Genomic DNA, 25108 nt, shown 5'->3' on the forward strand with positions numbered 1-25108 from the left:
ATTCATCCAAACTTTGACAAATTCCGTGACATTCCGCGTCAGTAAATTCATACAGTAAATTCCATTTATATGACTGTATTCCGCGATTCCGTCCGCGTTTTCTGCATCGTGGAAATCATAGATAATATTGAGGTGTTTTGCAACTTCAGTGTAACGTTAGTGGATTGGGATCTATTGCAACTTAAGCAACGTCTGCTGCAGCCTTACCTTTGAGAGACAACTGGTGCGTGATCACTGAAGCAGCTGCAGTTAGCAAGCGCTTTTGGAGTGAGAGTGAATTCCGCATTGATTGGTGGACTCATGACTCCCAACAAATCAGATGGGCGGTGGGCGGAGACTGCTTTAGGCCACAGAGTGGTGAGTTCTGACAGGCTGCATCAGAGCCAAATAGCGCGTTTCAAAATTAAGTTATTTTATCGGCGAATCGGTTTTGAAAATGACCGATACCGATAATCATAAAAATGCTTAATATCGGCGCCGATAATCGGTCGACCCCTAATTCAGACAGACTGTGGTATGAAAATGATATTAAAGGTCAATTCACCGCTCTGCCTTGATGTTGTTCTTCCAGCCAGGCTTGGGTCCAGGTTTCCTCCTGGTTTTGGGTTCCAGTGTCTTAGCCTCTTTCTTCTTTGAAGAACTGAGACAACTGAAAGAATGTGAGATCTTTTAATTTTTCCTGATATATCTGCTGACTTTCTTGAGAAACAGAAAATCATATGCACATGAATACATAAGACCTATCCTGTGCACACAAGTTAATTCTGGTATCATGATCCTGCACACTTCTTAAGTTCAGTCCATTTTAGATCTTCATTTGTGGGTTATGGAGCTACTTTGGTGGCTGAACTCTAGAAGAATCTGAGCTTATGTTTATTTTACCGCTTGTCAGTGTTCAGATCTGAGCTGTCTTCAGATGAGCCGCTCTTCCTCCTTTCCTCACACTCCTCATCACTCAACACATTCCTGAACAAACATTAAACACTGATGTGACTCAGAATGTCATCTTCTGCTTCACTAACAGATCTTATAGGTTTTCTTGCATTGTTCATGGGTATCTGGGAGTTTAATGTGTATGAAGTACCTGTCTGAGAGATCACTGTCCGCATCATCTCCGTCCATCAGCAGTGGTGCTACTGAATTGGCCGGCTCCTCACAGGACTGCATGTCTGAAATATGAACGACACTCATTACATGTAGAAGATACTGCAATGCAATCTCAGAAAATACTGAGAAAAGTTGCATATATATATATATATAATTTAGCATGTCATTGTGCAATTGGAATAACAACGGAAACTCTAGGAAGTTGTTGTGTTCTTTGCACACTGCTGCTTGCCAGTTCAATCATAAGGTCTGTGAGAACCTTATCTTAATAAACTGACTGACAGGACTACAGGTTAACAAACGACTGGATCATAGTGCTGCCTTTGAAACCACAGATCATAACAATCTCTTGCATAGGCTGGAGAATTGCATTGGCATTTGTCAGCTGGCATAAGCATTGTTTAGGTCATATTTATATGAGCAGTAACAATTTACATTAATGTAGAAATGTCATATCAATTACATGTTAAGTATGGTGTGCCACAAGGCTCAGTGTTAGGTCCTCTGCTTTTCTCCTTAATTTATCAGGAAACATGGAAGATGTTTTCATTGTTATGCCAATGATACGTACAAATTTTCAAAGTTGACAGATTGTATTAACAATATCATAGAGTGGATGGCTTTCAACGTCCGTCTACTGAATTCTGTTAAAACAGAACGCTTAATTATTGAACTTACAATCTCTAAATATAAGATGTTAACCTGTCTTGATGGTTGTACAAAGTTGTCAAATGAGACAGATACTGAAACTGCTTCTCCTCATCTAGGTGGATGAAGAAAACGTGTTCAAATGTCATTTCTAATTCACTGGGTTTACCGGTATTTTGTGAACTTGCCAAACTATCAATGTCTCTGTTCACGCTGTTTCTTAAGAGAAGAAAAAGTAGATTGTGTGAAGTGCTATATAAATTAAAGTGAAGTTAGAACGTCATTAGTAAATTTACCAATAACTGTAATTCCTGATCAATTAAAACATCCTTGGTGAAATAAAGTACATTTATTTTTCAAAAACAAGAAAAACAAAAATACATTATAATTCAAAACTTGGTGCATATGATTACAGAAAATAAATTAATCAGACTGATTTACACCAGTAACCAGCTCATTTGAATTTTTTTTGTCCAGATGACATGGAATATGCTGTATGTTTGATTTTTAATTGCAGCTAATGAAGACGACTCAACAGAAAGCTGTGTTTCTTGTCACCTCACCTTGTGTTCGGCCCACATCACTGCTGTGATTCTGAGGTGCAGCAGCTTCACCTGATCTCACCGTGTGGACGCTGTTAGTTCTCGATGCTGATTGGTGGTCATCTTTGTTTGCTTTTGCTCTGTCATCACATTGAGTTTTAGTGGTTTCCGGTCCAGCGTTTGATCTGGCCTGGTCGCCGTTGGTGTCCATCACATAAGTGTGACCGTCCACACATCCCCACATCACCTTCAGAGCCCCTCGACACTGGCCCTCCAGCACCTCCTGCAGATCAGGGCAGGAATGGCAGCCCTCCGCGTGACTGTGAGCCCACGACACCAGACCGTGCAGACACCGTCTATCTGATGTGATGTGTGACCCTACCAAAGACCAGACAAATAAGACAAGAACACACAGCCAAAACTAACACACGCCTACGAACATGTACTTACGGAATAAAGTGATGTCTTCCTGTGACGACGAGCATTCAGTGCTGTTCCTGTGGGAGACAACATGATTGTTTAACTATGGTCTCACGGGTGATGGCTGGATGAATGACATGAACATGTACGGCTCATATTTCACACCATAATCAAAAGAAAATTCTGCATTATTGTTTACATCATGGAGTTTATACTGGATTGGAGCTCAACTCTGCTGGATGGTGGCTTTAAATGTAAATTCTGCACTCCATTACAATGACTGACTCGTATATTACAGGACAGAACTGTTGTGGAAAATAACCTCTGTGGATTTTGGGGTGAGATATGACGGCGTCATGAGGATGTGGCGCGCCGCTAACCTGTCTCTGGAGACGGGCGTCAGGTTGACTCTGTTCCTGAAGTCCAGCAGGATGCTGTGGCACTTGTAGAACTGAGCGTGGCAGTTGTTGCAAATGAACTGGGACAGACTGGGGTCTCTGTTCATGGGAATTCCTAAGAGCTGCTGGAAGTCTGTGCAGAAGAGCGGGTACACGGCGCAGGACTCGCCCTGCAGCTGCGCAAACGCCTGCCGCAGCCGCCGCGTGGAAAACTTCCCATGACAGAGTCGACAGAAGCCAGTGCTCATCCGGCCTGTGAGGGCAGAGGGAGGTCAAAGGTCAACATTTAACCACTGGGCGGCTGCGAGGGCGATCAACCATCCTGTCATGAGCCAATTCAATTACAGGAAAGTGTGGAGCGCTTTTACTCATAGAAGCCATTTTCAAAACATAGTAAACACAGTGAGCAGTAACTTCAACTTAATTTTTAATAAAATATTTCTTGCTGGAGGTTAAATTTAGGTTTTTAATTTAAATGCTACACATAACACAACTAACTACTTTTATGACAACAGTATATGTTATATTAGTATGTGTTATTAAAACTAACAGAATTTCAAAAACTTACTAAGAAAGAATTTAATACTAAAATAATTCGAGTATTGACAGCGTGACACCACACTGTGAGAGCCCTGCAAGTTCACCTCCGTGAAGTTGGCCTCCCACCCAACGCAAAATGTCTGCAAAAGAGTCTCAATTGTTTGTGCTGTAAAAATTTTCGTTTGTGCTGCTTTGGTTTTTTAGATATTAAAATAATATTTATAGGTCATTCTGAGGTCACTCAGCCCCCCAACATACATACATACCCCAAATAGTCTCGTTTGTTTGTGCTTCGTTTGTGCAGGTTTGGGCTGCTTCGGTTTTTAAAATATTAGACATTTAATTATATGCGATGACGTCACCAGTTGACGTAACAATACAGTTGAAGTAATAAGGTAAAATTCAAACGGCAAACCAAATCACATTAAATAGTCGCAGTCACTTAATTGTTAGTAGCCATATTCATTCAATTAGGCCAATTAAACGAAAACAAAAAACAAAAACTAGGCTAGGGCTGTGCGATATTAAAGAAAAATGCGATATGCGATAACTCATTAAATAATGCGATATTCGATATGCGATACGATAATGCTTAAAGTGCCACATGCTCAGATGAAACAGATTTACAGTTCTGTGAACTTCTATAACTATCTTGTGTCATATATATATGGTTATTTGTATGTATGCATGTACCAAGAGTTCCTGTAAAACCACAACAAATTCTGTGTGTTTGCGCACACTTAAGTGGTGAATAAAGCTCATTCTGATTCTGATTCTAATAAGAAAGCACCCCTACAACAACTTCTGAAAGTGAACGGTAGTGTTTTACTCAAGCATTACATAAAAATGTCATTTTAACATTAGTGTAATCATTTTAACATGAGGAAAAATACAACACTGCTTAGTATTTACTCTATGAATTCAATATGCACTGATTCTTATTTAAGCTACAAAAGTTATTTAGGTAAGAGCAGTGAGTGATTTTCTCTCTGTCTTTTGTTCATGGCCCCAAATATTGCAAGCCGTAGCGATATGCATATTGCGATATGTACATTTACGATATTTCGATATATTGCACAGCCCTAAACTAGGCCTATTTCATTATGTATTTACAAAACAAACGAAAATAAAAATAAATAAAAAATAAAGACTTGATATACATAGGCCTATTTTCGTTTATGCGCACAAATAAAACATGCAATAGCCTACTGTTTCCAGGTCCGTGTAGCCTATACTCTTCCGTCCATTCGTTTTTCCTTTTTTAACCATGAGGAAAAACATTAAAAAAGAAGGGTTGTTGTATTTTTAAATGCCATCCTGAAAACCAAATTTGAAATTAGAACCGTACACAAAATGCTGCCCGAAAAAGTAAAATATTGATTTTTTTTAGATTTTTGTTTATGACTTTTTGCACTTTTAATAAACAATTGAAGAATGCACAAATTAATATAGAAAATTTTTGATTTTAACAAGTTTTCTTTGGCCAAATTAGAAGTAGGCTAATGCTTCTCTTGCACATTCAGTTTAGAACTATATATCTCTGCACTAGATCATTGATGGGGAGCTGGGCAATTAATAGTAAATATGACCAAAACGGGTATTATTATTATTCTTTTTATATGAATTATAAAATCGCTATATATGTGCATTTCAAGTATTTGTGGGCGTATTATCGCGCTTACTATATGATATGGAGGCGCCCGCGCAATCTCACGCATTTATTTTTTCCTGTGGAAAGAACTTAGAATAGGCTACTCCGTCATTTTTGGATGTGCTTTCCTCATGCAGTCTCCGTGAATGGTGCGCATCACGACAATGAACCGGTTCACAGACACAAGAAATAAATTTATAGAAATCAGTTATCGGCCAAAATGATTTGAAAAATATCGGATATCGGCCAAAATCCAATATCATGCATCCCTTAAAGGGGTCATATGACGCTTTTTTAAAGATCATTATTTTGTGTAACAGAATATGTTGACATGCTTTAATGTTCAGAAAACTTGAAATTGCATCATATGACCCCTTTAACAAAATGCTATGGAAGTCAGTGGGGACCAGAAACTGCTTGGTTACCAACATTCTTCAAAATATCTTCTTCTGAGTTCAACAGAAGAAACAAACCCATGCAGGTCTGGAACAACCTGAGGGCAGTGGTGTAGTCTACGTAAACTTAAATGTAACAATGTAAATATAATTCTGTCCCTCACATTAAGATATGGAATGGCTTCAGATGATATAGGCCAGTGGCTCTCAAACCTCTCCATGAAGTACCCCCAGCCCTGCACATTTTGTATGTCTCCATCTATCACACCTGATTCAACTCATCAGCTCATTAGTGGAGACGTGCAGTGCTGGGGGTACTTCATGGAGAGGTTTGAGAACCACTGATATAGGCTATACAGTGCATGAAAAGCAAACTGGTGCTCTTCTGTTTCTTTCGGTGTATGACTCCCCCTTGTGCCCTATAAAAAGCACAATAATCGCGGTTGTCTGAAACAACAGCGGTTTGATAAAATAATCGCGATTAGACGGTAATTTAATTATCTCGACAGGCCTAATGTTAGTTCAGGTGTGTGTGATTGGGATTGGAGCTGAAAGGACTAACTGTTCAGATTCATTCGGAACTACAATAAATCTGATGAAAGACTACTCAGTAGAGCTGAGTAAAAAAACACACACACATGGGACGAAGCTGCTTCTCCCACTCATTTGACTAAATGTATTTAAGATAGGGATGGGCATGATTAATCGACGATCGATAATTGATCGTTAAGAATTTCGTCGATATTTAAGACGACGCTTTGTGTAACTTCATGCTGAATTAAACAGAATGACACTTCAGTCAAAGGTTTGCTGTTCACTCAGAGGACCAGGAGACAAGCTGTGTTAAATAAATCTACCTGTGCTGCACATTTCACACACATTTATCCAAAACCAGCTACTCTCCACTCAAGCGGTCACTGTGTCGCATGGGAATCAAACCCCGGAGCAGCAGCACATTCTCCTGCAGTCATCACAGAGAGCCGCAGACAGCAGTCAGAGAGAAAAGCAGCGCACTGTGAAGTTACAGCTTCGAGTGCGTGATGGCACCATCTCCTCACCGGTGTCCGGCGCGAGTTCGTCCGTCTTCGCGCGTTTGCTCGCTCTGCCCCTCCGCGCGTGCCGCGCCGCTCTCTTCATCATCTTCTCTGATCAATAGGCTACTTCATCAATATCTGATCTGATTAGGATTTACACACGTCAGTCAACTCATCAGCGCCTCACCGCACGCGGGACTTATTTAGAGTCTTCTTCGATTAATATCACTTACAGATGCACAAATACGATATGATCAAATATTTCATGAAAACACGACGGTGCATTACACGACCGGAAGCGCTCTGGTGTCAACAGGAGTAGCGGATGTGACGTCACTGCGCGAGAGCAGCGCCACAGCACAGCTGGTGACCGCCAAGAGAACTGCAGATACAGTTGGATGATTTTTCCATCTCTATTCATCTAAAACACCGCTATTTTTGTATGATTTATATATGGTTCTAGTATTCATTAATATTTTTTATTATTTCGTTTTTTTTATATTTTCATTTTAATTTATCAGGCCTATTTAAATTTTTTTAATATATTTTATTTATAGTTTTCATGTTTCTATTTGGCTTTGATTTTTAATAATTTGAGTACTTGGATTTAGGCTTGCTTTGTTTAACGTAGTTGTCAAGTCAACATTTGTTTTTGTTTTTTAAGTTTACGTTGTTGTTTTTTTCCATATAATATTTATATTTTATTTCATATAACGAAAACTAGTTGAGGTTTTTAGTTAATAACAACACTGATCCTGTTATATGTTTGTACAAGTCTCTTATTTTGGAAAGATTTTCATTTGCATTGCAATAATGAAAATGAACGAATGTAATGTTTGATTCATAACAGATGTTTTGTGCACTCTGGCTGTACTGTCCTTTGACCCAACAAACCTCAAAAATAACTTCCCTATCATATCTAGGGGTTTGAGACGGGAAGTGCGTGAAATCTCGCGATACTCAGAGTGGTGATGTTCCACTGAAAGCTGCTTAGTCGAGCGTTTGACGCTTCTTTGAGCGATGCGAGCTATTGAATCCTAATTATCAGCATGAGCTGTAAGTAAGCGCATCCAGTTATCAGTAAATGTCAGTAATGGAGGTGAGTTCGGGCTGTCCGTCTCCTAAAGAGGAGGGTGAGCTGGAAGACGGGGAAATCTTCGACGACGAGCCGCAGAGGCGGCGGCAGAACGCGCGGCCTCCGCGACGCGCCCGCCCCAGTCGACCCATGATGAACAAGAGAGCGCGTTTACCGGGACCCATGCTCAACAACAGCGCCCCGGTGCCGCTGAGAGCTGTTCATCCGCCCTTCCCCTCCGGCCTCCGGCAGGCGTTCGACTCAGCGCCGCGCTCCGGCTTCTGGGAGCGCAGTCACGGCGCGCTGGGCCGCTTCAGATATCGCGCACACAGAGCGTCAGACTGGACGCGAGACTGGACGGAGCGATTCGCGGAGAATCACGGCTGCAGAACCGACTCGCCGAGCAGGAAACGTATCCTTAACTTACCCGAGCCGCGACACACTCACCTGCACGAGTACTATAGTAAAAACCCAGAACCGCGGTAAAACCGTGTGAGAATACCATGGTATATTACAGTCTGATATCTCTGGTACCACAATAATGCGCTGTCGTGATACGAAGATGAATGCATTTGACTACTGTATTTACTTTAATAGTTTATACGTACATCATTTATTTTTATATTTACTGGAGTTCACTTATACTGCTGCAGTGTGCTTACACACACAAAAACTAGTGTCATGACTTGGTTTTTCTCACCATTCTTCCCGATGTGTTCAATCATCCAGTTGATTGTGCTACTGTACTTTGAAGACTTTGATATGTAAATATGCTCTGTCCTGTTAACCGCCGTGTGTTTATTTTTTATTTTTTTTTTTATTAAGGCAGAAGACAAAGGAAAAGAGAAAATAATGCAAAGGAAAAATGCAGTGACTAAACAGCTCTCCTGATTTTCTTATTATTTCTTATTTCTATGTCACATTAAAATACCAATTATAAAACTGAGAGTTCCGGTCCTTGATTCTGATTGGTTGAGCCGCGTTCTCCCTTTGAAGACTTTGATATGTAAATATGCTCTGTCCTGTTAACCGCCGTGTGTACGTTAATGAGCTCATCGTTGTGAGTTATTTGTATTTTTTTTCAGTCAGTTTTCCCTGCTTTAGAAACATTACAGTGAACACGACTGCTAGGGATTAGAAGTGAAAAGAGGAGAAAATTACATTTCAAAGAATCCGTGTGAAAACAAACCTGGAAAGAGGCGTGAGGATTTGAGGAGAAAGATGAGAGATTCATAGTGCATTCAGTGAATTATTAATGGGATTTATTGCATATTAAATCGAGACAGCAGACCACAAATGCGTGGTAGTAGATATATATAGAAGACAAAGGAAAAGAGAAAATAATGCAAAGGAAAAATGCAGTGACTAAACAGCTCTCCTGATTTTCTTATTATTTCTTATTTCTATGTCACATTAAAATACCAATTATAAAACTGAGAGTTCCGGTCCTTGATTCTGATTGGTTGAGCCGCGTTCGAAGCTGTTGTAAATTACTCTACAAACATACACCTTTTGTTTACTTCTGTGTGTTACTCGGCAACCATTTTGTTGCAACCACAACTGATTCTGAGGAGCTACATTGTTTGGTGGAAGAATACTGTTTTTATTAATATCATTACACTTTATTTGCTCTGTTTTATTCTGTGAAACCTAACTACATATATGGAATAACCGTGTTATAAAAGCAATAAGCCCCTTGAAGCCGTGGTTTACAGAGAATTTATAACAGCTAACTCTGCTTCGCGTCATACCTAACAACGCCCCTTAGCTGTTATAAATTTCACTGTAAACCACGGCTTCGCGGGGCTTATTGCTTTAATGTTATGGTATTCTGCTGACGTCTGGAAGTAGAACATGAAGGAAAATGTTGTGACGGATGAGGATTATTTGTAGTGCAATGATTTGAAACTCTTTATTTATTTATTTAATTTTGTTGTCTTCTCCAAACCGGCAGTGCCTTCTATCATTTAAAATGCAGTACACTGGTTGGGAAACGGTGTATAGAGAAAAATAAATTAAATGATCTTTCTTGTGTTCCACTGAAAAAAAAGACGCGTTGGTTTGGAGCAAAATGAGGATGAGTAAATGATGACCGAATATTCATTTTCTATCCTATTAATGCAGCCGTTTAAAAACTTTGCATAGATTCGTGTGCAGTGTTCTGCAGTCCGAGTGCTTCTTAACCACTGGTTCTCAGAGAAAGCAGGCAGCAGGTGTCAGACGCGGAGGGTGGTGACCAGCGTCCCTAAAGCCGAGACCATGGACGAGAGCTTCGAGGATCTGCTGCTGAAGTACAAACAGATCCAGCTGGAGCTCGAATGCATCCGGAAGGAGGAGCGGATGGCCCTGAAAGAGGAGGACGAGCCTCCCGCTGACCCCGTCCCGCCGCCCGAGGAGCCCGTCTCTGCTGTGAAGGAGGAGAAGAAAGTGTTTCAGGCGTTCAACATCAGGCCGCTCAGACAGAAGCTGCTGACACCCAGCGATCGAGACGCTCTCAACAGCAGAAGCGCACAGGACGGAGACGGAGGGGAGAAGGACGCCAGTCAGGATGACGGTACCACAGATCTCACACTTCATGTTGTGAACTTTCACAGCTCTTGATACCAGCATGAAAGCGAGTAGGCTCTTGAACACACTCCTTTATTATTATTATAATGACGACAGTCCCATCTTTTATTTTCTATCAGCTGTAAAGGATGAGGAGTCCGAATCAGACCTCAACATCTCTGCAGTGAGTGACGAGACCCCAGTCGTCCACAAGGTACAAAATAGGACCCCAAACACAAAAGTCTATAGTTAAATAGTTGGATAGAATATGATAACAAGATCATATGATGATAATGCTCATACAGTACACTTTAGTAGACATAATTAAGCATGAGAAGTACAATAGGAAACACTTATTTACTAAACATGTTTTAAATCTAACTAATGTGAATTATATTCTTTTAATTTCTCTACCCAAAACTTAAATACAAATGCACTGAAAGTACAGATATTGGCATTGTGCACGTTCTGGGGGGAAAAAAAGTGGTATCAGAACAGCCCTTTTTTATTATTATTATTATTATGCAGAAAAAGAAAATAATACAAAGACAGAATACAGACAAAAAACAATGAGGGTTACATACATTAGCCTAATCCAAAGCATATTATGTTAGCGTATATGAACCATGAAGGGCTTTTACATGCAATAGAATTATTGGAATTTCTTAAAGAGTTTACATACACTAAGTCTTTCCTAAAAACAAAAAAAGGAAGGTGTTTTCTTTAAAAATGTACATTTATTGAGAAGTGTCTAGATTCAAAGAGTAACCAAAAAACACAATTTTGGGGGTTATACAGAAGTTTGGATATAAATATTTTTTAACAAAATTGGAAAAGTCAACCTAGAACACTTTACAATAAGCACAGTCCCAAAATAAATGATTGATTGTTTCTTCAGACTGAAGACATCAGAACAGCCCTGCTAGAAATGATGTCAAATGGGATGATGATCAACTTTAGATCATCCCCCCCCCCCACCACACCTTTCCCCGTCTGCTGTCCATACTGCCCTCTATAAAAAATACACCTTTAGTATGAACAAACTGATCTTGATCTGGTTGCAGATGAACATAAATGAGCTAGTTCAGCATCAAATGTCGGTTCATAGGTGCAGATAAACTCATTTTTCACATAAGTCGAAGGGAACCTGTAGTAAGAGGGTTGAGTGAACGAGCTTGAGGAGTGGTCAGAAGTGCAGTTGAAGGAGGTTGCGTGCTTGTCTTCCCTCGTCCTGTAGAAGGAGGATGAGGACGACCTGTCGGAGCTGCAGCTGCGTCTCCTGGCTCTGCAGTCGGCCAGCAGGAGGTGGCAGCAGAAGGAGCAGCAGGTGCTGAAGGAGAGCAAGGAGAAGATCACCAAAGCTGTTAAAGCGCCTCAGGACAAGAGCGAGGCTCCGTGCGACAGGAACAAGATGAGCGGAAACAGAGGGAACGCTGTGTGCAGGCTGCAGGAGAGAGCGAGACCTGCCAAACCTGCTCCGGACAAGAGCAGAGCGAGGAAACCGGCCCACCTGAGTAAGACACACACTCACGCTGACACACCGATCACATCTGTCACTCCGCACTACTGCATGTGTCTGTCGATTGCAGCCAAGCAGGCCTGGAGGAAACAGCAGCTGCGCACCTGGAAACTGCAGCAGCAGAGGCAGCAGGAGGAGCAGAGGAGCAAGCAAGAGGAAGAGGAGGAGAGGAGGAAGAGAGAGGACGAGATTCGGAAGATCAGAGACCTGTCCAATCAGGACGAACAGTACAACCGCTTCATGAAGCTGGTGGGCTCCAGACATCGCTCCCGCAGCAAGGTCAGACAGTCCAGTCCAGTGATAGGATGGTCTGGAGCTCAGCAGAGTCTGATTGATTATGATGTGACGTGCTTTCTTACAGTCTGCAGATGCTGATCAGAGGAAACTGGTCAAGCAGAGTCTGGACACATCGGGGAATCTCTACCAGTACGATAACTACGATGAGGTGGCTATGGATACGGACAGCGAAACCAACTCGCCAGGTACAGGAGACGAGTGACGCACACGTGTCTCGTCAGGAGCACTGCTGAATTTCACTTTTCTGACTGTAACCGTGAATGTCGATGATTGTTTGCAGCCACGTCTCCGACACACGACGCGCTGCCTGTGTTTCCTCTGGAATCCACACCTCTCAGACAGGTACGTTTAACCCAGACATCAGTCACATGGTGTGGAGATGAAACGCCAGCTGAGATCACCAGAAAAAGATAGGTGCTTAATATGTGACAATCATAAACTGACGACCAAACCGTTGCTTCCTGTTAAAATACAAGTCCTCTCTCTATAATATTGCTTTAAAAATACTGAATCAGGAGAGCTATTTTATTTTAAGAATGAATCACGTTTAGTACAGAGGGCATCAAAAACATCATAGGGCATCAGTGTACTTTAATCCAATTTATGTTTGCAGCCGCTGAAATTAACTGTGAAAAGTGTTTGCTGCATCTGTTAACTAAAAGGTTTTTGTATCGAGTATCATATTCAATCGCAGACAGACGATCTGTTGAGTGAATGAATGCACTGTCCAATCAGAGGTGTTTTAATCAGCCCATGAGACAAAGTGAAGTTTAATCAGTCTGACTCTGACTGACAGATGTGTGCTTTGCTGCATAAGTCACCTCTATCTTCGGCTGTTTTCAAACACAGAAGCTTGTGCTTTATTCCTATAGTGGAAATGTCATCCTGTGCTCATATGTCAGGGTGTGGGGCAGCACTACCTGCAGCAGATGGAGCTTGTGCGGTTGACTCCTCCTCCTCCTCTGCCTCCGCTGCCGCCCCCCGATGAAGCGGAGCAGCCGCCGAAGCCGCCGTTTGCTGACGAGGAGGAGGAAGAGGAGATGCTGCTGAGAGAAGAGCTGCTCAAGTCCTTGGCCAGCAAACGAGCTGTAAAGGCAGAGGTAAGGCACATCAGAGTAAGGTGTTTCTGCTGAACCGTACGCGTCAGGTGTGACGAGCTGCTCTGTCTCTGTAGGACGCGTCCAGCAGCAGTGGGCCACCCTCTCCCGCTCTCAGACCCACGGCTCTGCCGAACACCAGGAACAACCTCACGGCCGTCAGTCTCAACACTGTCATCTCTCACGCTCGGGCACTCAAGTTCATACGGGCACAGCCTGCCCCCAAAGCCCCGTTTGTGGTGAGGGACGCAGGTTCACAATCTGGAGTCATTACGCACATGCCAACACTAAGGCTTTTATGTGTGCGTTTTCCTTGTGTTTGTTACAGCTGCCGCGACACAAGAGTGTGGTGGTGCGTCTGAACGCGTCTGACGACAGCGACTCTGACGACGAGAGCTGCGGCCCCGCTCAGAGTGTGTTTGGAGGACTGGAGTCCATGATTAAAGAAGCTCGGAGGACAGTAGAGGTGCGTGTGTGAACGTCAGGCTGCAATACACTGTACGATGTTCTCCGACTGGATGGAAGAGACCAGGACCATCATACACTACATGATTTTCTATGGAATCTGTCGACTCAAATCTGCAGACTGGCTCTGACTTTCTGCAACTAGTGTCAACTTGACCAGACAAAAATCTGTGCTGAAGTCATGTTGTGTACAGTAGTCAACATTTGAAGTGGATCAAAAAAGTTAATCAAAGTTGTCCTAAGACAACAGCGCATTTTGGTTTTAGGACAACTTTGATGAAAGGTTTTGATCCACTTCAAATGTTGTCTAGTATATTCCAGCCATTGTACTCAATTCCCTAGAGCGATAAAATGGGCAGATACATGGAGGTAGACAGGAAATTCAACACTTAACAATAATGTAATATAAGAATTGCCGTGACATAATGAGTGTCTTATCATGAGTATCAAATGAATGTTTTTCAAATATAATGTTTGACTTGCTTCGTCATTTTGAGTCACTTTGAAAGTGTAAAGTCTCGGTTTTCTAGAGATAATGTTACAGGTCTCTACAAGATTTAAGAATATACTCTAAAGACGGCATACAGGTTTTACACATTGTTTAGCTCAATTTATTCTAACATGCCTGAAAACAAAGACAGAAATAATAGGTTAAGTAAAAAAATGTGTAGTCTTCCAGTTCATTGTGTGCTGCCTGTGCTTGATTCACTAAACAGAACCAACTCATTTGAGTGATCAGTTTTTGCCACGTTTTCAGCTGTTTTTGGTGTTATTTTGCTCTCAGGCAGCCAAACCGAAGCATTCAGTTTCAGAGAAGGAGAACAACCCAGTGAAGAGTGCAGAAGCACTTCCTGATGCCAAGAAGATGGAGTATCGGCTGTTCAGAGACGACATGGCCAGGTGTGTTCGCTCACGTATTCACTTTCAGTCTCAGTGACCGGATTCAGTGTTTGGCATGTGGAGAAATATTTGAGGAATGAATCACATGACTGAAGTCGTGCCGCGCTGCTAATCACTCCTGTGATGTGCTGCAGTCTGGAGAAGCAGAGATCGGGCCGGCTGGAGTTTGTGGGGGGCGTCCCCTCTCCCGCGGGCTCGGACTCTGACCTGGACATCCTGGGAAGAGCAGCAGATCTGCAAGAGAAGCTGAATCAGCACAAGTGAGCGTCCACACATGAGCTGGCTGGGTTCCTGCGGGTTTAAAAAAACATTGGTGGATATTTGTTGTTTTTAATCATAGACTCTTTTTTGAGCAATTTCACAGAAAACAAGACTTGTCATTTTGTTTCTCCAGTAAATGTAGCTTGATTTAAGAATCTTCAGACATTTGCACTGGAAAACAAGACAAAGATATTAAGGAAGTACATCACTTTTTTTGCAGCGTGATCAGAAGTTATTTTCAGATTCTAGCTAGTCCTGCCTAAAATGAATTTAAAAGTAATGGAGATCAGTTATTATTATGTTTTTGCTATCACTATTATTATTATTTATTTTATTTTTTTTAAGGTCTACATTATATTTTATTTTTCGAAGTCTACCAGGGGTGGGATGGGTTGGGGTGGGTTTCAAATTTGCAGTTTCTTTTTGTTTTATATTACCAGAAAAAAATTCAGTAAACAGTTGTTAACAAAAAAAAAAAGTAATGGAGATCAGGAGTTGTATTTTCAGACTTTGAAGTGTTGCTAATACAGCTCATTGTGCTCCCTTGACTTCTACATTTAGAGAAAATATTGACATCCCTTTAATTTATTCCTAAAGTTTTCTTTACTTGGTCTTAAACTCTTCATGAAACTGGGTTGATGTATGTAAAGTATATTTGATAAGCACTCATGCTGATGAGTGTGCTTCCTGTGCAGAATGCAACTGTGTAAAGACGAGGCTCTGCTGAAGCAGCTCCTGCAGCAGGAAATGAAGAAGAAAGAGTCTCTGAAAGCAGCCGAGGGGAAGGTGACCCGACTCAAGGAGCAGCTGCTGGCGTCAGAGAAGATTGTGAGTGCCAACAGAGTGTTGCTGAAGAAGCTGCAGGAGCAGGTGAGCTGGGCTGAATCATGGGTCTTCACTAAAATTCACAGTGCTAGCGGGACGGATTTGTTTTTTGTTTTTTTGCGTTCAATGAGGGATTTGGCCTCTTGGGTGACCTCTGGTGTGTTGGCCTGCAGGTTCAAAGAGTCCAGCACCGTGTGAGCGTGAAGAAGCAGCAGTCGGTGAAGCTGGAGAGAGATCTGGTTCAGGCGCAGGCCGCTGCAGCTCCTGCCGTGCTCAAACGCAATGCATCTGCCGCCATCTACTCCGTAAGAGCTGCACAGATGAGTGAGTGAGTGAGCGAGTGTCGTTCTCTAACGGTGGAACTGATGTGTTACTCTTCGCAGCCGGTGAAGGTGCGGCGTGTGGATCGCTCCGATGTGCATTACGCAGAGCTCATCGCGCAGAAGAAGCGCCTGCAGCAGCTGGAGTCAGAATACGCCCTCAAGATTCAGAAGCTCAAAGAGGCCCAGGCGTTACGGCAAGCCGAGCCGCGGCCCGCCGCCCCACAGATGCCCAGCACACTCTACCCGTTCCCGCAGCCCTCGCTTCATGACCTGACCCAGGACAAGCTGGCACTGTCCAGCGAGGACGTGGAGGCCGAGGAGGACGAGCAGCAGCAGCAGACTCCCGCCTCAGTGACGCCCCGTAACCGTCGGCGGTCGTTCCGAGAGTCCGGCTCCTTCACCAAACCCAAGCTGTGCCATCTGGAGACGCCCGCTGCTTCACCCATGCCCCTCAAACAGGCCAAAGCGTCCTGCAGCACAGCCGGTCTGCCAGAGCTGCTGCTGGGGCTGAACGTGGAGGATCTGCGGCAGCGGTACCAGCTGTGTGCCGGGCTCCCTGAGCTCCTGCAGGAGGAGATGCGCTCGCTCAGCTGGGCTCCCGGGAAGGTACGCTCCTCAAGATAGTGCTCTCTGTGGCATCAGCATCAAAGTGTTTCCTTCTCTTTCATTGTGTGTCTCGTGCAGGTCGTGCAGGTGGACTTTGATCCAATGGCAGCTCATCAGAGCCGAGCGGAGCCAAAACCAGAACCGTTTGGACCGTATCACAGTCCTTTACTAGTCTTCAAATCATACAGGTCTGGCCCAGTATAAGCCCAGAGTATTCTTCAGTTTTTACTAGTCATGCACCAAATTCTGTCTATCTATATATGTGACCCTGGACCACGTCTTAAGTCGCTGGGGTATATTTGTAGCAATAGCCAACAATACATTGTATGGGTCAAAAGTCAAAATTTTTCTTTTATGCCAAAAATCATTAGGATATTAAGTAAAGATCATGTTCCATGAAGATATTTAGTAAATATCCTACTGTAAATATATCAACTTAATTTTTGATTAGTAATATGCATTGCTAAGAACTTCATTTGGACAACTTTAAAGGAGATTTTCTCAATATTTTGATTTTTTTGCACCCTCAGATTCCAGATTTTCAAATAGTTGTATCTCAGCCAAATATTGTCCTATCCTAACAAACCATACATCAGTGGAAAGCTTATTTATTCAGTTTCATAAAATTGACCCATATGACTGGTTTTGTGGTCCAGGGTCACATATCTATTTATTTTATTTTTTTAGTGTTTACTGAAATCAACATTGAAGGTTTCATTTAGCTGAAAACTGAAGCCCAAAATACATTTCACGTAATGATGTTTGTTTAACAATCAACAAGTTGTACAAACATTGAATTGTACATAAGGTTATGACATCTTTTGTTTCTACTCTAATTCCTTGCTGAAATACAAACACTTAAACAGTGGCTGTAATAACTTGTTTTCATGACAGATTTATTCAAACACAGTAAGTAATAAAGCCAACCGTTTAATTAAAAATACAGTAAATATGTAATAGTGCATATGTTTAGCACAATGCTTCTCTCTAGAGGTTATGGTTTTTGAATGAAATCGTCTAGAGTGCCAGTGTTCTCACACACTATCCATTGCAGGATATTTTGAAAGGCATATGCTAAAGTTCATGTTAAAGCTGAAGTATACTTTGAGCATTACACGTGTTAATAGTGTTTTAGCGCTCTCAGTCTGCTTGCTGTGTTCTCACAGTTCAATCCCGCACATGTTCAGGTTCAGCCCGTATTACCGGACCAAAGAGAAGCTTTCCCTCCGCTCCGTCACCTTCAGCAACACCATCGAGCCAAAGAAGCGCTTCTGTCGCTTCGATCTGACCGGCACGTGTAACGATGACGATTGCACATGGTATGTGTGGGCGGACACCACCGCTGTTTGAGGTTTTACTGTGTGTTTACTCTTTGGCTGAAGCGATCTGTGTGTTTCAGGCAGCACATGAGGGACTGCAGCCTCACAGAGAGCCAGCTGTTTCAGGACGTCCTGTCCTACAGCCTGCCTCTGATTGGCTGCGCGGACACCAGCAGCACCGGTGACATCAGCAGTGCCACAGGTAACGTCACGTCACAGGACGACTCTGCATGATCAGTAAAACACTACATCATGAGCCTTGACTCTCCTGTTCACAGAGAAATATATGAAGAAACTGTTTGGGCCCAATAAGGACCGGATGGGGACGGACCAGAAGGCTGTTCTGCTCGTGAGCAAAGTCAACGAGAGATTGAGACACAGTGAGTGCTCGTGTCACGTCTGTATTTGATGAGTTAAGTTTGCGCCGCAGCTGACCGTCCATCCTTTCTGTCAGTTCCTCCCTTCACCACGAATAAATCCCAGAGGAAATGGAGACCGGAAGCTCAGAAAGTGAAAACGCACGTTCCGGAAGATGAAGACCTCAACCCTGTGGACGTGACTGTCCCCGTCTGTCACAGTCAGTCGCCTTACACCGTATCATGACATCACAGCACCCCTTATACTGTAGATCAGTAGTATTAATATCTCTCCTGTGTGACAGACGGGCGCGTCCAGGAGCGCTGGTCATCGGCTGATGTGTGTGTCACGCAGGACGATAAGAGATACTTCGACAGCGAGACGGATGACATCAGTAACCTGGAGACCAGTGTGCTGGAGAGTCCCAGCGACGTGCAGCTGTGGATCAAACTGGCCTTCAAATACCTCAACCAGAAAGACACGTGAGTCAATATCACACAGATCAGTGGAATTATCCCTTTAAAAAAATGAGACGAATGCATTAAACTCACTAATACTCTCTCTCTATAATACTTATATTAATACTCAATTTTATATATGTGACCCTGGACCACAAAACCAGTCATAAGGGTCAATTTTTCGAAACTGAGATTTATACTTATTTTATTTTTTATAGTATTTGTCTTTTTGATTAGCTTTGTCCACTTTCCAGTTTACACTGTTGTTCTCAGTAGGGCTGCACGATTTCGGGAAATAAAATTTGTGGCAGTGTTTTATTTTATTTCGATTTGGGGAAAACACACAGAAATACTTTTTACAAGAACCAACTTAAACCTCTTTCAGGAACATAAAGACAAACATCTTTCCAAATGGACTGCATTAATGTGTTATAAAAATTAAAAAATTATTATTTAATACAAATATGAAACAAAATAAGAAATATATTGTAATAATACTATTGAACTGTAAAACAAAACTCTTAAAAATAAGTTTATAGTGCATCTGTAAAATTACAAGACTAATATTTTGGTTGGAATGTAATTGTTAAACGGTTGAGCTTTTCTTTGGGTTTGTAAACCGCAAAGTAAATCTCTGCTGGCAGCCGGTTTTAAATGCTTCAGATATCTGGTAAAGTGGTTGGCGCTGGTGGCCATGCTATGTTCTCAAATGCACATTATAAGCAGCTCACCGCACTTCCTGCTCCACCCAAACGCAGGCTCTGCATTTCCTGACAAAGTGATCCACTCTGAGACACTGGCTGCATTTACGCTTGACATTAACATGTGCTCTTTGTGATCCAGTCGAGCCAGTCTGGGCACAGTGTGCAAGTGGCTTCTGTATCTGAATAACTGATAAGACTTCTGTTTCCTGCACAATATTTAAGTCAGGTCTGGAGTAGGGGTGACCCCGAATCGTTGATGATTCGATGCTTCGATAGGAGGAGCCTGATTCGACTACCAGTCTCACAGTCGAATATTCGCGGGGTGTTATGATCATGCCATTTTGCCTATATGGGGGTGCTCATGTCTGATTTCACATAAAACACCACCCCTATAGATTTAAGTTTCACTTTCCATAATCCGTGACTTTATCAAGATCTTTATCAAAGATCAAAAATCTTTAGCAAGACTCAAATTGACACAGGCAGAGTGAAAGACTGGATTTTTTCGATCAGGTAGGGTACAAGGGATTTCAAAACATTTCAGCTGGTTTATATATATTGTGTATATATTATTTATCTCGTATAAGATGCATTTGGTTGAGTTGCGCTGCAGTAAAGCGCTTCATTGTAGTACTACGGTGATTATCTCAGCGCAGCGCGAGCAGGACAAACAACAATGCAGAATATTAATAACTATGACTGGGACTGTCATATACATAATTATAATGAGAACACTATTATAATAAAACGCTGTGAATTTTTAGAGTTTAGTTGCCGTTTCTTCAGGAGGAGTTTAAGGAGTTCATTCAGAGCCGCGCAGACACACTCATGGGCAGATAGCCTAGAAGTCGTAATATTAACGTTATGATGTATAAATAACGAAGCATTATCTTACACACGTTCAAGGTGGAAGCTGCAAATAGTCTAGTAGCATAAAACAACCTTCTCTTCAGCCTGAATCAGTGGCAGTGGCCATACAGCACAGGATTGTTCATGTACAAATAGGCTACTTAATCTAAACCTACAAAGTTTAATTCTCAACGTTAATCTGTATAATAAAATGAAGAAAAATGTTGTCATATTACGAGAAGATGGGCGATTATTTATAATGAACATGCTGAAACAGTATAAACATTAAAGTGTATTCAGATTATTCCTCTGGCTATAAGTTGAGCTAGATTGCAGCTCGTCGTGTAGATCTCGTGACTGTGATTTACACCAGCAGCACTGACAGTCGCCTCGTTCACATAATGCTATCATGTAAGTCGTCTAAATAAACAGTCGGAAATATTGAGGTTTATTGTCAAACTCACATAAGTTTGATTTCTTGTCAAAGCTGCATCCGTGCATTATTTCCTGACGGTCATCAGAGAGGAGTGGATGGGGATTTATATGACGATGACCTGGCTAGATTGCGCTTACAGTATACTGAGATCCAATCACAATGCATCCTCGACTACCTCTGGACCAGGACACACCGATCGGATAACATTCCCACTCGTCTTTTCAATGTGCATCCAGATACAGATCACACAGCAGATCATGAGCTGCATGCATGTGAAAACCAGTGCCGTGCTTCACTCTGGAGCGCACAGATTTACTTCATTAAATACAGCTTCTGTGATTTGATAATCACTCAAAGCCTCATCGCGACTTCTCTTTTATTTCGCTGTAGTTCTAGTTCTGACCTGCCTTAAAATGACAACGATAAAATACATTTAGTTCATATTCTTATTGTGCAAAAGTGAGGCCACAGATATATTTCTGTCATTGTTTCTTTGTTTCCGTGGCAGTTCCGTTGAATGCAGCAGGTGTGTGTGTGTGTAGTAATAATAATAATAATAATACATTTTATTTAGTATAGCGCCTTTAAAAGAGTATTTTCTCAAAGCGCTTTACAACACAAGCAAACACAACAATCCAAAGTAATACACAAAAATACAGAATAACAATCAGTTAAAAGCAAGACAAAAATAAAAAGTTTTAAGACGAGATTTAAAAATGCCTAACGAAGTTGCTTCCCTGATGTCAGCCGGGAGAGAATCCACAATTTGGGGGCAAAATATGAAACTGCCCGATCACCCCCAGAACGCAGCCATGTTTTAAGAACGACTAAAAGACCACTCTGAGAAGATCGCAAATTACCACTAGGTGTATAGGGAATTAAAACTCAGCCAAGTACTGAGGAGCCAGACCACGCAGTGCCTTGTCTGTTAACATGAGAACTTTAAAATCAATACGGAATCTAACCAGGAGCCAATGCAACAATTCCAAAACCGGAGTTATATGATCAACAGCCCTGGCCCCTGAAAGAGTTCTGGCTGCTGAATTTTGTAAATGTTGAAGTTTGTTAATACAAGATTTTGAGACTCCAATAAGAAGGGCGTTACAATAGACTAGACGAGAAAAGACAAACAAATTAATTAACCTTTCAGCAACAGAGAAAGACAGCACGTAGCACTGTATTTGGCTTCAGTAAGCAGCAGCATCGCTCTCTTCTGTGTGTGCAGCTCTGTGGCAGAGTGTCTGGACGCGGCGCTGAACACGCTGTCCCGTGCACTGGAGGACAACCGCGAGGACACTGAGGTGTGGTGTCACTATCTGACGCTGTTCTCGCGGCGCGGCAGCAGAGAAGAGGTTCAGGAGATGTGTGAGATGGCCGTGGAGCACGCGCCGCACTATGACGTCTGGTGGACTGTGAGTGGAAAGACAGTGGCATGTTTAAGCGCCACGCGTCTGAGCAGCTGAAGAGCTGTGGTCTGTGTCTGTCTTTCAGTGCATGAGCGTTGAGAGCGGTTTCGAGGGGAAGGATTATGTGTGTGGGCGTCTGGTTTCACACCTGCTGGAGGCGTCACATGACGTCCGGTCGGATGTGCAGTCGTTTCAGCTGCTGGAGTCAGTGCTGTTCAGAGTTCAGCTCAGTGTGTTCACAGGCCGTCAGCACAACGCTCTCAGCATACTCAAGGTACCAGTCTAATCTACATATACATATTACACTAGCAGATGAACACCGTTTCAGTCAAAACTGGACTTTTTGTTTTGGATAGTCCACTGCTTTATAGTTTTTAGTACTTTAAAAATATGCTGTTTTCACTTTATCTTTTGTGAAATGTGATTTTTACTAATCACAAAAAATGCTCATTTACAGATGTTCTGATTTATATCTGATCCAGTTTTCGTTAAAACTACTAAAAATAAAAGGAAAAACTAAAAAATAAAATTGAAATAAAACGGAGGTAAAATATAAAAATTTGATTTAAAAATAAAATCTCATTTAAATCAAATTAAAGGGATAGTTCACCCACAAATGAAAATTTGCTGTTAATGTAGGTGACTTTATTTCTTCATTAGAACAGAAAAGAAGATTTTTAGCTGAAACCATGGTCACTGGTGATTCATAAAAAAAAAAGTGAAACAATCAGTCTTTGAAAGAGACTGAACATTATTTACAACGTGATTACTTGTAATCCAGAGCCTCATTCTCAACAATGGGCAGCTGCTGATTTGTATTTTATGAATCAAAAAGAACCACGGTTTCATCTAAAAATATTCTTTACAGTTTTACTGAAGGAAGAAAGTCACCTACATCTTGAGCCCTATTCGCACGGGATTAGTATTACCTGGTGACCTCCAGTCATTTGTAATAATTGCGGAGGTTGTCTGTGATCTTAATCCCATGCGAATCGACCATGTCTGTAATTTGTAAAGTAAAAATTCCCCCGCAAATGACCTACCATATTTCGCCAAACACCGAGGTCCTGTGATAATATTAGTCCCGTGCGAATCGGCATCTCTGTGATTTGGCCTGCATTTGGCGGGTCGTATATCATTTTTCGAGGTTTTTGTTTTCTGTGCGCCTTTTTATCCATCTTTCATGAAGAATGGAGCTGCGTTGGAGTGTTTGATAGTATTTTGGGTGCTGGGTCATATCGCTATACAGGGGCGGTTCTAGGACTTCATCCACAGGCGGGCTGAGCCCTCAGACAGACCATTAGATATAACAAATTACCTAAATTGTATTAAGTAAATATACACAAATATCCATTAAAGCTACAGTTACTTAGTTAAGAGCAGCGAGTGATTCTCTCTTTTTCTTTTATTGTTTGATTAATATTATTAACATAGCCTAAAAAAAATGTACGGGTCCGTTAATGCACATCCGATATTTTCTTAACTATTTATGTTCACTTAAGACGTAACCATCTGTTTTTACGTCGATACTCATCAAGACAGCCATTCAGAGATAATGTTGCGCCAATTTTCTCAAGACCTGAAAAATAACTCAATTTGGTATTTGCTTGCTGTCTGAGAGACTGCTTCCTTGTGTGCACGCACGGAGACGATCTCTGACTTGTGCTTGAATAGCTTAAAATCACTTAAACGTTTAAACTGACAAGCCTTAAAACACATGGGAATGATAAACTTTGAGGAAGCAGCACTGGCCCAATCGTTCAGATAGTTTTAGGGGGGCTGAAGCCCACTTAAAAATGGTTAAGAACCGCCCCTGTCACTATACACCGATACCGAACACAATTTGCAAAAAGAGAAAGCTGAAAACCATCAGAAGAGCGAAAACAAAAAGAATGATTAGATGTATGACATGTATAGCAGCATGGCACATTCAGATCCGGGAGATAAGTCAGTAAGTTTGAGTAAAATCACAGGCTTCGCTTATCCCGTGCGAATGCGCCACACGAAACTCAGATGTGGGGGGTAATTTCTAAATCACACGAGGTCCCCAGATCATACTAATTCCTTGCGAATAGGGTTCATTATGACCTGAGGATGAGTAAATCAACAGCAAAAAACATTATCAAACTTATTGAAAACTGAAAACCTAATGAACACACATTTCAGTTAGTTGCTAAGGCAACATTTCTCATTTTCATTTAGTTTTTCTTTTAAAGTACTAAAATTATTGAAGCTAAAACAATTAAAATATGAAACCCATATAGGCGTATTAAAAATGAACAAAAGAAAATAAACTAAAAATATAAAAATAAAAGCAATTCAAAATATTAATAAATAATATAAAAGTATATAAATGTTACTAAAATTACACTGATCTGATGATGGATATCCGCTAGAGTCTAGACCGGGGGTAGGGTTGGGTAACGAAACCCGGTGCCAATATACCTATGTAACCGGTATGTACTAGAACCGCATCAGAATGCAGATTTCGGTGCCTCATTTCGGTGCCACTTAAATGCCTGAGCAATCGATTGAGATATTTGTCCTGGTTCTCTGAAATGGATGTAAGAAGCATGGGCGTCGCTAGGCCATTTTTAGCGGGGCTATAGCGATTAGCTCCATAAAATGTACACACATTCATGATCTCCTCAGAGTCAGTCCTCTTTAAATTTAATATGAAAACGGCGGCAGACTTTGCCTCCCCCCCGTCTTGCAGCGCGCTCTTCAATCCACAGACCGCGGCGGCGCAGCGCGAGCGGACTCGAACAGAAACAGAGGACACAAGGTGAGTGTTTATCTGTATCTGTGCAGTTCTTTGTCATAAATACAGTTTACAAAAGGCCGAGGGAGCAATCGGTTTCCCATCTACTGTAAAGTTTTCGCTGCGTTCACCCCTCCTCACACCACAGCTGTTTCCTCCAGTGAAAAT

The 25108-nt window shown here is 41.9% G+C and overlaps 2 protein-coding genes across 6 annotated transcripts in view; one reads left to right on the forward strand and one right to left on the reverse strand.

Annotated features, from left to right (window-relative positions):
• The window catches only part of znf276 (zinc finger protein 276), a 14454-nt gene extending 7305 nt beyond the window's left edge, over nt 1-7149 (reverse strand). The window contains exons 1-7 of one of the 2 annotated variants that reach the window (XM_016485206.1): nt 6559-6739; nt 3098-3368; nt 2748-2794; nt 2319-2675; nt 1085-1169; nt 883-966; nt 545-649 (exon numbers count right to left, since the gene is read on the reverse strand). In XM_016485206.1, coding sequence (XP_016340692.1) covers nt 545-649; nt 883-966; nt 1085-1169; nt 2319-2675; nt 2748-2794; nt 3098-3368; nt 6559-6571 — 962 coding nt within the window. In that variant the 5' untranslated portion in view covers nt 6572-6739. Of the gene's footprint in view, nt 1-544; nt 650-882; nt 967-1084; nt 1170-2318; nt 2676-2747; nt 2795-3097; nt 3369-6558; nt 6740-6759 lie in introns of those variants that run through there. The other variant, XM_016485205.1, reaches the window with a different exon arrangement.
• A 529-nt stretch (nt 7150-7678) lies between these two features.
• Nucleotides 7679-25108, forward strand: part of zfc3h1 (zinc finger C3H1-type containing) — a 23131-nt gene continuing 5701 nt past the window's right edge. For 3 of the 4 annotated variants that reach the window (XR_001634162.1, XM_016485207.1, XM_016485210.1), the window contains exons 1-23: nt 7679-8222; nt 10008-10364; nt 10498-10571; nt 11595-11871; nt 11947-12155; nt 12238-12358; nt 12454-12515; nt 13046-13273; nt 13348-13509; nt 13599-13736; nt 14520-14635; nt 14770-14895; nt 15592-15766; nt 15895-16026; nt 16105-16650; nt 16729-16838; nt 17838-17969; nt 18050-18171; nt 18248-18349; nt 18424-18546; nt 18631-18808; nt 21999-22185; nt 22265-22453. Coding sequence is in view for 3 of the 4 variants with exons in the window: in XM_016485207.1 (XP_016340693.1) it covers nt 7820-8222; nt 10008-10364; nt 10498-10571; nt 11595-11871; nt 11947-12155; nt 12238-12358; nt 12454-12515; nt 13046-13273; nt 13348-13509; nt 13599-13736; nt 14520-14635; nt 14770-14895; nt 15592-15766; nt 15895-16026; nt 16105-16650; nt 16729-16838; nt 17838-17969; nt 18050-18171; nt 18248-18349; nt 18424-18546; nt 18631-18808; nt 21999-22185; nt 22265-22453 (4269 nt within the window). In the remaining variant the exon portion in view is untranslated. The remainder of the gene's footprint in view (nt 8223-10007; nt 10365-10497; nt 10572-11594; nt 11872-11946; nt 12156-12237; nt 12359-12453; nt 12516-13045; nt 13274-13347; nt 13510-13598; nt 13737-14519; nt 14636-14769; nt 14896-15591; nt 15767-15894; nt 16027-16104; nt 16651-16728; nt 16839-17837; nt 17970-18049; nt 18172-18247; nt 18350-18423; nt 18547-18630; nt 18809-21998; nt 22186-22264; nt 22454-25108) is intronic. The other variant, XM_016485209.1, reaches the window with a different exon arrangement.

The sequence above is a fragment of the Sinocyclocheilus anshuiensis genome, unplaced genomic scaffold, assembly GCF_001515605.1.
Source record: "Sinocyclocheilus anshuiensis isolate Anshui unplaced genomic scaffold, SAMN03320099.WGS_v1.1 scaffold445, whole genome shotgun sequence".
NCBI classification, from domain to species: Eukaryota; Metazoa; Chordata; class Actinopteri; order Cypriniformes; family Cyprinidae; genus Sinocyclocheilus; species Sinocyclocheilus anshuiensis.